General features: G+C 43.0%; 1 protein-coding gene across 1 annotated transcript in view; it reads right to left on the bottom strand.

Moving 5' to 3' along the window:
* The window catches only part of txnrd3 (thioredoxin reductase 3), an 81637-nt gene that overhangs the window by 25556 nt on the left and 44016 nt on the right, over positions 1 to 12065 (bottom strand). The window contains exons 9-11 of the mRNA XM_037678687.1: positions 6126 to 6351; positions 5249 to 5341; positions 4748 to 4824 (exon numbers count right to left, since the gene is read on the bottom strand). Of these exons, the coding sequence (XP_037534615.1) occupies positions 4748 to 4824; positions 5249 to 5341; positions 6126 to 6351 (396 nt within the window). The remainder of the gene's footprint in view (positions 1 to 4747; positions 4825 to 5248; positions 5342 to 6125; positions 6352 to 12065) is intronic.

Below are 12065 nucleotides of genomic sequence, written 5' to 3'. Positions count from 1 at the left end.
GAACCTCTGAAAAGAGATCCAGGAAGTGGTTACAAGAAGAAATTGATAGATTGCCTGAAAATTTTGGAGCAGGACAAGGCTATTGACCGTTTTCTGTACCACAGACTGTACCCAGGGGAGGCCACACCTAGTCTGTATGGTTTACCTAAAATCCACAAACAAGGTGTACCTTTAAGACCAATCGTTAGCATGATTAACTCTGTCACTTACAATGTTTCCAAATATCTGGCGTCTGTACTCATCCCTTTAGTTGGCAGCTCAGAACACCACATACAGAACACCATGGACTTTGTGGATAAGGTGAGGGATGTCATCATGGAGACTGATGAAACAATGGTCTCTTTTGATGTCACATCACTCTTTACGTGCATTCCTGTTGATGATGCAGTAGAGGTGGTCAGTTTAAAATTAAAATCAGACACCACTCTGAGCAGCAGGAGCACGCTTTCCACAGAACAACTGTGTCAACTCTTGAAACTGTGCCTGCAGTCAACCTACTTCACATATGGGGAGCAATATTATAGGCAGAAACATGGGTGTGCTATGGGGTCTCCAGTTTCTCCTATTGTTGCCAACCTGTACATGGAGGAGGTAGAAAAGAGAGCCTTGATGTCCTTTTCAGGGACACCACCAAGTCATTGGTTCAGGTATGTTGACGACACCTGGGTTAAAATTAAATCTCAGGAAGTCCAACATTTTACTGACCACATCAACTCTGTGGATAAATACATCAAGTTCACACGAGAAGATGAAAAAAATGGCAAGTTGGCTTTCTTGGACTGTGAGGTCTCAGTCTCTGATAGAGGACATTTGCAGACTGAGGTGTACCGCAAACCCACCCACACAGACCAGTATTTGCAGTTTGACTCCCATCACCCTTTGGAGCACAAGTTAGGAGTCATCAGGACTCTTTATCACAGAGCAGACAGCGTCCCCACTAGCTCAGGAGCCAGGCAGAAGGAGAAATCCCACACAAGACAGGCTCTAGAGCAGGGGTGGGCAATTATTTTTTCCATGGGGCCACATGAGAAACAACAAATATTGTGGAGGGCTGGCACAAATGACTTTTTCATTCAACCTTTATTTAGACAGGTAAATCCCATTGAGCCTCGAGGACTCATTTACAAGAGAGACCTGATTTCAACTTAACTCAATACTGCATAATAATAGTATTTCATTATTAAAAGCAGTACATAGCACTGTTTTAACAAGCTGGTAAGAGTATTTGTTATGATTAAGCAACAAAAAAGCGAGGTTTCCCTACAAAAATGTCATTTATTCAATTAAATTTCCCAATACAATGGTAAACTGTTAACATTTTTACCATTTGTGACGTTATATTAGTGATCATTTTCAGTCACATTCCCCCCAAAACTCATTTTGAGTTTTATATACTGCTGGAAAAAGTTCTTAGCTTTGTAAATATATCACAATATTGTCTTTGTACTCCAAATATTATGAAACATCATATAATAGTGATCGTCACTGAACTGTGATTTCGAGTCCCGGTTCTTTACGTGCCTACATTTGTAGTCTAAACATCTCATTTGGTGTTTATCAGTTCTTTTTTCTTGTTTAGTGAGAGAAGTCTTGTCTCTGTTGGGCTTTAACGGAAATGTTAAAGTCAGGTTGAAGGTCTGAGGTGGAGATGTGAAGCAAAGCTGACATCATCAGTGAGAGAGGATCTATATCTGGATTTGGTTAACTTCATTTGTTTACATATGTATTTTGTAATACCCTTACGGGGGCCGGTCAGAGTCAACCAAAGGGCCGCATGTGGCCCTGGGGCCGTACAATGCCCAGGTCTGCTCTAGAGCAATGTGGATATCCTAACTGGGCCTTCCTAAAAGCAGAGAAGAAACCCAAACAGGACTCCAGTCAGCCAACAGGTGAAAAGGAGGAACCCAGACCCAGACCAGTGGTCATTCCATATGTTGAGGGAGTATCAGAGAAACTGAGACGTTTATTTTCTAAACATAACGTCCCAGTGGCTTTTAAACCCCAAAATACATTACGGCAAAGACTGGTTCATCCCAAAGATCCAGTCCCCCGGCACAAACAGAGTAATGTTGTGTATGCTGTTCAGTGTCAGGAGGGCTGTGATCAGTCTTACATCGGGGAAACTAAACAGCCACTGGCCAAAAGGATGGCCCAGCACAGAAGATCAACATCATCAGGCCAGGACTCTGCGGTCTACACTCATCTCCAGGCCAGCGGTCACTCTTTCAGGGATGAAGATGTGCACATCCTGGATAGAGAGGAACGATGGTTTGAGAGAGGAGTAAAGGAGGCCATCTTTGTGAAAAGAAACCGTCCATCATTAAACAGGGGTGGAGGCCTACGTGTTCAATTGTCCCCCTCTTACAATGCTGTGATTGCTTGTATCACTCAGCCCTCTGTGAATAGTAAACAGCCATCAGTGTGCTAATGATCCATTGTTAGGCTGATGGTCCTTCTTGAGCATGTGATCAGCTGGTTTTGGTTGTCAGCAGCAAAACTGGTTGATCCACTCTGAGAAGGTGCTATTTAAGAGACTGAGCTGAATACAGCTCCTCAGACTGAAGAAGTCTCTCGGACGAGAGACGAAACGTTTCTACATTTTTTTATTGATTTGCTTTTTTTTTTTTTTGAATGTCCAGAGGACCAGATTTAACTTTTTTAGACTCTTTAAAAAAGCGTGGTGGAAGAGCATCATATGGAGAACCAGAAGGCTTAATCTGAGTGACCATGTCCTCTAAAAATGACACAGTCACCAGCTCAAACTGATTGAAAGCAGCAGAGCAGGGGCACACACAGAGGGGTCAACGTTTGGGCATAAGATGGAAGCCCTATTTTCAATTAAGAAAATAGTCAATGGTACTAAAAAGAACACGTGGGTTGTGGCTGTGGGATAAAATCAAGTTAGAAAAATAGTCCTTTTTGGCTGCTTTAACTGTGTCCTGGTAATTGCGCCAACAGTCATAAAAAATTTGAAGGGACATCTGCAGCTTGTCCTTTCTCCACCTGCGTTCCGCTCTGTGACATTCCTGTCTGACAGCGCGAGCCGTTCTGTTCTGAAGCCATGGCTCATGTTTAAATCCAGGCTGTTTGGTCTTTAAAGGAGCCACAGTATCCAACACAGTCGGACAGGATGAATGGAGCCAAGAACTCAGATCCTCAGCATATATAAATAAACTGAATTAATCACTGCCTCGATGCGACGTTGCATTGAGGCAATCAGCATGTGGCATTGCCTGGGAGTTATGGAAGCCCAGATTTCCTTGATGCTTGCTGTCAGCTCTTCTTTGTTGTTGGGTCTGGTGCCCCTCATTTTCCTCTTGAGAATACCCCATAGATTCTCAATGGGGTTTAGGTCCGGTGAGTTGGCAGTCAAGCACTGTGGCATGGGCATCAAACCAGGTTTTGGTGCTTCTGGCGGCAGGGGCAGGGGCCAGGTCCTGCTGGAAGATGAAATCTGCATCTCCATACAGATCCTCAGCAGAAGGAATCATGAAGTCCTCTAAAACATTCTGGTAGACTGTTGTGGTGACCTTGGATTTAAGAAAGCAGAGTTTACCAACACCTGCAACGGACATTGCACCCCAAATCATGACTGACTGTGGATATTTCACACTGGACCTCAAGAAGTATGGGCTCTATTCCTCACCCTTCTTCCTCCAAACCCTTGGACCTTGATTTCTGAATGAAAGGTACACTTTTACTTTCATCAGAAAAGAGGACAGAGGAACCCAACACTTGTAGTCCATCTTCAGGATGCGTCTGAATGTGGTGGTTTTTGATGCTGTGACTCTCGCCTCATTCCACTCTTTCTGGATCCCTGCCAGATTCTGGAATCTTCTCCGTTTGATAAACCACTGAAGCCCATGGTCATCTCTTTTGCTGGTGCATCTTCTCCTGCCACATTTTGCCCTTCCACTAGACTTTCCATTGATATGCTTGGACACAGCACTCTGAACAGCCAGCCTCCTTAGCTATGAACTTTTGTGCAACAAATGCTTGAAATCGTTTAAATTGTTGGCCCTGAATCTATCATCTATTAAAGATCAAGTTTTTGAATGGTATTATGGAAGTTTAACTATTTTCCATGATATTCTCATTTTTTGGAAAGGGTCTGTACATCCAGCAGCCTCAGAAAATAAATCAAGAATAATACATGATAAATTGTTTTTATTAAATATATTTTCCACCCTATTCTTAAAAACTAAGAATATGCTGTAGATTGTAGCCGTTGCAACATTGTGCAGTTTGTTTTTAATAATAAATCAACTAAATAAGGAGAGAGGGAAAAGTTTTCATTGATTTTATCATGCTTTAGAACAAGGTCAAAGGTAATTTAGAAAGACCAGTCACAGGAAGTGTGCGTGACTGCAGCTCTGACTGATGCAGGTGTTTTCTGAAGGTTTCTCAGGTCACAGGACCAGAACAGAACCTCTTAATTTCAGCCTGGACCGCTCAGTGACTCAACAAATATAAAAACCAGAAGACAGTTGCACTGTCGAAGCTTTAACAGAACTAGCTGAGCTGACCCTGGACTGTCAGATCTGTGATCTGGTTTTTAAATTTGATCCTCAGCAGATTCAATAAATCAATCAATAAATTAATAAACAGGAGTGTAGGCAAATCACTTCTGACTCACATGCTGCAGCTTGCTAATCCACCTAAATGTCCAATCACACTGCAGAGCAAGAACTGCTGACTCTCAGTGACTGTTCTGAGTCTTAACACCCCCACGTTGATTCAGACTTACTTTGGATTTACTTTAACCCCTGCGACATCTAGTCCAATCTTATCTGTGCAGGCGTTTCTGCCCACAGCTATCAGCACCTGGAGGACAGAGTGTGTTCAGAGAGTTGCTGCTTTATTTGTAACTGGAGAAAGAAAACATCACACAGCTGTTCACAGATGTTGAATCACAGTAGTTCCTTCCTCTTAGGGACTTGTGGAGCTGTAAAAAAGGCAGAGCTGAGACTGTGTCAAGATGACAAATGCTTCACTTTATACAAATAAAACTGTTAAAAGCCTAACACTGTTCAGTACTTGTGATGTGTAATATATGTAGTAAAGTTAACTAAAAATATATATTACCAAAGAAAGATGCTTGAATTTTAGAAATGCAACATTTGAAACCATGTTTTAATTAAAACACTGTTTTAAATAATTTAATTAAAGTTATTAGTGTCTGAAGATTTATGAAAAGACAGAAGGTGTGACAGGAAGCAGAGCATGACAGCTGTGACATGTGGCGTACCATGTTGTACTCATCCTCCATGAGCTCGTCCGTTTCTGTGGACTTGGCCGTCACCTTCAGCCTGCCAGGCGCGCCGGCCTCCAGCTCCTCGATCTGACAAACACCACAGATGTTCAGCTTTTATATTTATTTATTTTAAATGCTGCATATTGGATATCGGCCAAAAATCTAATATTGTGCATCCCTAATTAAATGATCATATTTTCAGTCACCATTAGCGTACAGATCACCCTCACAAGCAGAGGGGGCACCGCCGCATGTGAAATAGTTGTTTAAAGTCAGAAATCCATCAGTCTGACAAACACAAAGGCTGTTCTGTACAGATGCTATTTTTAATTATAGTTCAGGGACTTTCATGTCACTAAAAGTACTTGAACATTAAAACCTTATGACTGGCAACAACACAGTCAACTAGACAAACCAACTAACTCACTGCTAAAACCGTTTATTTTTCACATTTGATCACTTGTTGAATGAAGTGGGTTTGAGTGAAACCCACTGAAAACTAAAAATAAAGTGTTTTCCTGTTTGACAAGAAGCCCTGAAGAGTAACTGCAGTGAGAAGAGCTGCACAGCGCTCCTCCCCAGGCCAGACACCTCAGGGAAACACTGTTTTAATCATTATGGGACATTATTTGAGCAGAAGTGGTGCCAACACTTGGATTTGTTTTGAAAGAAAAGCAAAGATTGTGTAAAAGTTAATTGTTTTAATCCAGTCGGACCATGAATCAGCAGCCGTGTGTCCTGAGACAACTTTAAGTCACCTGACACTGTTCAAAGTCCACAACAAGCTGCAGAGAAGGAAAAATCAAAACGACAAGCTGCTCATGCTAAAAGATAATAACATTTAGTTGAACACCCCCCACCCCCCACACACCTTTACGGGGACATGTTTACGGATGAACTTGACTCCGTGCTCCTCCATGTATTCTCCAGCACGGTTGGCCATGTCCTGGTCAAACCCCCTCAGCAGGATGGAGCGCACCATGATGGTGACGTCCAGCCCCAGGCCGGCCAGGAAACCACCACACTCCAGAGCCACGTAGGACGCCCCGACAACCAGGGTCTTCCCCGGGCAGTACGGCAATGAGAAAAGGTCGTCACTGGTAAACAGAGGAGCAGCAGGAAGTGAAGGTCTGTTCTGTTTTATCTCAGAGAAAACTTCCACAGTTACTGACTGAAAGCAGGTGCACTAATTCAGTTTCACTTTAATACGACCAAATGATGTGAAGACACATGAGGACTTGGCTGCTACATGTGGCCCCTTGGACCCTTTTATTTAGTAGATTCCACAAACACTGAAAGATTTTTACATTCATATCAAAAAGTTGTAAATCTGGTTACATGAAAATCAGATAAATACGCGAGATTAAAATATAAAAAAACAGCATAGGTCTTGGTCTTCACAGCCACCTTTATGCAAGAAGTGAGCAGCAGGAAGCTGAAGACACCTGAGAGTACAGGTCCTTCTCAAAAAATTAGCATATTGTGATAAAGGTCATTATTTTCCATAATGCAATGATAAAAATGAAACATTCATATATTTCAAATTCATTGCACACCAACTGAAATATTTCAGGTCTTTAATTGTTTTAATACTGATGATTATGGCATACAGCTCATGAAAACCCAAAATGCATGTCCCAAAAAATTAGCATATTTCATCCCACCAATGAAAGACAAGCGTTTTTAATACAAAAAACGCCAACCTTCAAATAATCATGTTCAGTTATGCACTCAATACTTGGTCGGGAATCCTTTTGCATGAATGACTGCTTCAATGCGGCATGGAGGCAATCAGCCTGTGGCACTGCTGAGATGGTATGGAGGCCCAGGATGCTTCAATAGCGGTATTAAGCTCATCCAGAGTGTTGGGTCTTGCGTCTCTCAACTTTCTCTTCACAATATCCCACAGGTTCTTTATGGGGTTCAGGTCAGGAGAGATGGCAGGCCAACTGAGCACAGTAATGTAGATGAACAGATGCTCGGATATATTCATCATTTAACACGGATTCCTCATTTTTCTGGACTGAATAAAACGTGCATTGAATTTAAGGAAATGCAAACGTGAGACGTCATTTATATTTGACCCATCAAAATGAATGCGGTCATTTATTTACAGAATCAAAATTTAACATCAAACATTTACATTAATTTGGCAAATTATGAAAATAACAACATAAGCAATCAATCAAGAAAAATCATACGGCCATGATTTTTCCGTTGCTTCACCACAGACATTTATGAAACTGTACAATTATGATCTTTTACCCACACGGATGTGGCTGAGCATTTTACACAGACATTTCTAAATATCTGGAAGTATATCTACTTGATAGAAAGTTTAAAGATGGGAAAGAAGTTTAGAGGGAGTAAAGATGGTATGGGAGGGGAAGTGTTCACCAGAATTGACACTCTCCGTCAGAACCCAGCTCTCCCGGTACGCTTGGTAGGAAACTTGACTCATTACCTTTCTGAGGTTATCTCAGCAGATATGGAGCTCCGTTAACGCTACCTGTCCAGCGTCTCCTTAGGATGCTGTGAATCGTCAGAAGTAGTGGCGAGTGAAAATGTTATAATCCCATGGAACTCGGAAGAGCTCTGTTGTCATGTCAGGATCATCCCGTCTCTCACAGAACTGGGCTTCTCTCACAGAACTGGTTGAACTGTGTAGTTTACAGATCTCGAGCAGAACTTCAACAGAACTGAGTAGACCAGGAAGTACCGACATTTTAAAGATCTCTTTTCCGGTCCATCTGGGAGTATTACCATTGGTCAGAACCGACCAGACGGGGTGTGTTTTGTGACGTAAGAGGTTAGAAGACAGCAAGAATTGTTATGGAAAGATCAGAAATGTTCTCACAGACAGAGAGAGTTTTGTTTTGGCGCGTTTCAGAAACAGGTGCCAAAAACCTCTATATTTATGTCTGAGAGGATTCTAAAAACATGCCAACAACTTGTTTTGCGTTTGACTCCAACCTTGGACCAACTTACACTTGCTCATTCAAAAGCAGAAATCAGAAAAGGCATAATTACTCTGTAACAGCTTTGACATGAGTTCTAACTTTGCGTGAGAAAAATCATTACACAGTTAATAAAATTGATTAGTTCACTGCAACATCTAAAATGGTTTGAACTAAGACACTTTGATTATCAACATTTGTAAAATAGTAATGATAATAAAACAGAGAGTGTTCTTTTCACTTGAATCTTCAAGAGAGAAAGTCTCAGGATGGGTGAACCTGTATTTCTGGATTCAAATCAATGAAATGACAGTTCCTGTCCCACAAGGTTCTTAAGGTCAAGATTTTTGACCTTAGACTTAGTTTTTGACATGGGCCTAGTCCACTACAGTCCCCCCTTTGGAAATCATCACCTGTCCATGGGGATGAATTCCAACTATGGACTTACGCCTTCGATTGTCCTTGAAGCTTGATGTAATCCAGCAAAGAAACAAGAGTCAAGAGTAATCCAGCAAGGAAAACAAAAGTCAAGGTAATTCCACAATGTTCTCGGTAATTCCATTGTGTTGATTATAATCCCATATCATCTCGATAATTCCATTGTAGCAATGCTTTAACCCTTGGAAACAGAGTCTGTAATCCATTGGAAAAAGTCATATAATCCACAATGGTAAATCCACAACGATTGGAAGTGTTGATTAATCGGCATACAGAGGGGTACCCTTGGGTTGAACTGAAGATGCGGCCACTGGATGAAGAGTGGAGACCAACGTCAGGATTGCAGGTCGCCTCCAGCGAAGGTTGTCTCCAGCGACGTCCAGCCTGTGTCGTTCTGGTTCAAATGTGTCATGCAATTATGTGGTTTAAGGTGGGCTTATGAAGGTGATTTTACATAAAGCCTTAAACTATATGCACCTGGTGTGTAAGCTATTATGGTTGGGAACAGCTACGACTACCAGTTAAGGGGCGGAGCATGCTGAAAAGGGGTAACTACAGGGGTTTAAGCCTATAGAAAAGGGTTCCAAACTACTTTTCCATTTCTAACTTGGGTTAAGTTAGCTTTACATGGCAAAATATAGTTTGGTTCAAATGTCTGTTGTCTTTTAGACGAACGACTTGAGATTGGGTGTTTGGTTTCCCCATAAATGTTTTGGAAGTCTATGGCGAGACTTATCAAAAAGAATTAGCTATCCCCCCGAATAGAATTGTTCGAGTAGGTTCGGCTTAAGCGATGTGAGACCAATGTAGATTATGGTACTTAAGGTAACAATAATATACATTGACTCCGCAAGGATTGCAATTTAGCGAATGAACTGCATGTTGGCATGGTTAAAGGCCTCTTAGTCTCTAACTTAACTTACACACAAGATACATTCTTACCACAGAAACAACCAAAATCAACTAAACAACGTTCCAACACCAACAAGAGTAGTGACTAAGCATCTAGAAACATCGTTTCACTGCTTCTCCTCACACTGGTTGTCAGTTTCAGTCGCGCTGTCCCGTGTGAGTGGCTTCTTTGCGGACCCGCTTACGCGAGGCATAATCATATCGAGGTGCGCTGCATGGCGATCCACGTCGACTCGGAGTGACGTTTGGCCCCGGAACAGGGATGCGAGTATCCCACACAATACGAGGGTTATCGTCATTAGCAGGGCTATGATTAATGTGTCCGCGCTCGACCACGCATAGGTAATTGGTTGGATCGGGTTCTGAGTTGTGGACCTGAGGGACTTGAGAACTCGGTTTATTGGTTCCACGTCGACGACTTGGGTGCCTTCAAAACGGATCCTTCCCAGAGTCTCTGGATCTATGTCTATAGACATATTTCCCAGGTACTCTGAGTCATCCAGAGTCGCGTCCCATCGTTCCCGGATCGAGGTGATAGAGCGTCAAATCACCAATGTGTATGGTTGTTCCCTGGGGAACACTGATCCACATCGTTTTGTCCGGTAACGTCAAAGGTCTATTTGCCCCGGGTTGGTCGTAAGCTATGATCGCCTTTCTTTGAGGAGCGTTCACTAGCCAACGAGAGCCAATTATTTCCGCTTTTGCATCTTTAGCCAGGTGTCGAGGCGTTACGGTCGTTGAGCACTTAGAATTTTCCGGAATAGGTGTTAATCCGCATATGCCCGCGGTTTTATTCCACATAAACGGTTTGCTCGGGCACAGATAGTGTATCTCCCGAGTGAGAACACACATCTGCAGGTTTGGAGCTAAGTAAACTGAGGGGTTGTCGTCGTGGTACGCAACCATCCTTGGTGTGTCAATTTGAACATGGTTTTCGCCGTGCCAATTGCCAACATTTACGACGTCCCTGAGTCTATATATGCCGTTTGAGGGAATTATCGGTGGGTTGATAATGAACGCCATTTCAAATGTTTTGTGATTGACGTAGATTGGGATTGCGCTACCGAGAGTGTAAGCCAAGTGTGCCTGTGTTTGCGTAACTTTTTCGTGCGTAGCGGAGCTGAGGATGTCGTTCACCATCTGTAGAGAGACTAGATACGGTGGGATCCTACCGGTGGCTAGTGTATCTACCGACGAACTGATATCTCTAAGCATGTCAGCACAAATCCTATCCATTAGGTGTGCGACAGCGTACTCCGCTTTAACCTTAAGGGCTAACTCATTTACCGCATGTACGAGGGCTTTGTTTTCTTGGGTGGCACCCAAGAGGGTGAAGATTACCAGTAGTGGTACCATCATTGTCCTATGGAAACACAAAGAGATAGGTCTTAGCTTCGTAATGGTCAAGGGTAGGTCCTGTGAATTTAAACTATGGTTAAGTTTCTTATCCATTAGTTATCTTCTGCTTGGATGACCCTTATTCCCACGAGGTCAGATTTTGTGAGATCTTTGTCTCCTGAGGAGTTATTGCACGCCTTGTGTTGTTTAACCTGGTTTCGATGTACCCATTTAACAGTTGGTTCTTTTTGGCCTTTACTGATTTTTATCTGGTAGATAATTGGAGACACTTTGTCGATTATCAGATGGGGTCCAGTCCATCTGGGCATCAGCTTACGGGCGAGAGTTCCGGTCCCGGACTCTCTTCTCCCAGTTTTGGGTGCAAACGTGTAGTACCAGACCCTGTCTCCCACTTGGAGTTCCTCGTGAGAGGCCTTTTGGTCGTAGTACGCTTTGCGTCCTTCAGCTGATTTTTCCAGGTTTTTCTGTGCGAAAGCAAAAGTGTTTTTAAGGTGTCTTTCCAAGTCTTTCATGTATTGTTGTGTGGTGTAGGCTGTTGCCATGGCAGCATCGCCTGGTTGGTACAACAGGTGCAGAGGGAGAGTCATTTGTCGACCCGTCATCATCTCGAAAGGAGCGATGCCAGTCGACGTGTGTGGAGTGGCCCTTATGGCCATGAGGACCAGAGGGAGTTTCACATCCCAGTCCTTGTGGTTTGCGGCTACGTATTTTTTCAAAATACTCACCACAGTCCTGTTTGCTCTCTCAACCTGGCCTGAAGCCTGTGGGTGGTAGCCAATATGGAAGTTGGCTTTGACGCCTAGCGTCTTCCACAGTTCCTTCATTACTTCACCTGTGAAGTGTGTACCTTGGTCTGAGTTCACCCTAAGGGGAAGTCCAAACCTTGAAAATACATGATTCATTAACAACATAGCAGTGGTTTGTGCTGTGTCATTAGGGGCTGGTAGACATTCTACCCATTTGGTAAACGCGCAGGTTACCGTGAGAAAATATTTATTTCCTCTAGAGGTCTTAGTGAGTGGTCCGACCCAGTCAATCTGGAGGTCCGACCATGGAAATGCAATGCCTCTACTATGCAGTAGTGCTCTGTGAAGTGGTCTGGATGGTTGAAACTGGCCACAGATCAGGCACCCTTTTATGTAGTC

This window comes from Nematolebias whitei, chromosome 7 (assembly GCF_014905685.2).
Source record: "Nematolebias whitei isolate Nwh7 chromosome 7, NemWhi1, whole genome shotgun sequence".
NCBI classification, from domain to species: Eukaryota; Metazoa; Chordata; class Actinopteri; order Cyprinodontiformes; family Rivulidae; genus Nematolebias; species Nematolebias whitei.
The sequence above is the reverse complement of the archived record's forward strand: the minus strand, read 5'-3'. Positions and strand labels throughout refer to the sequence as shown.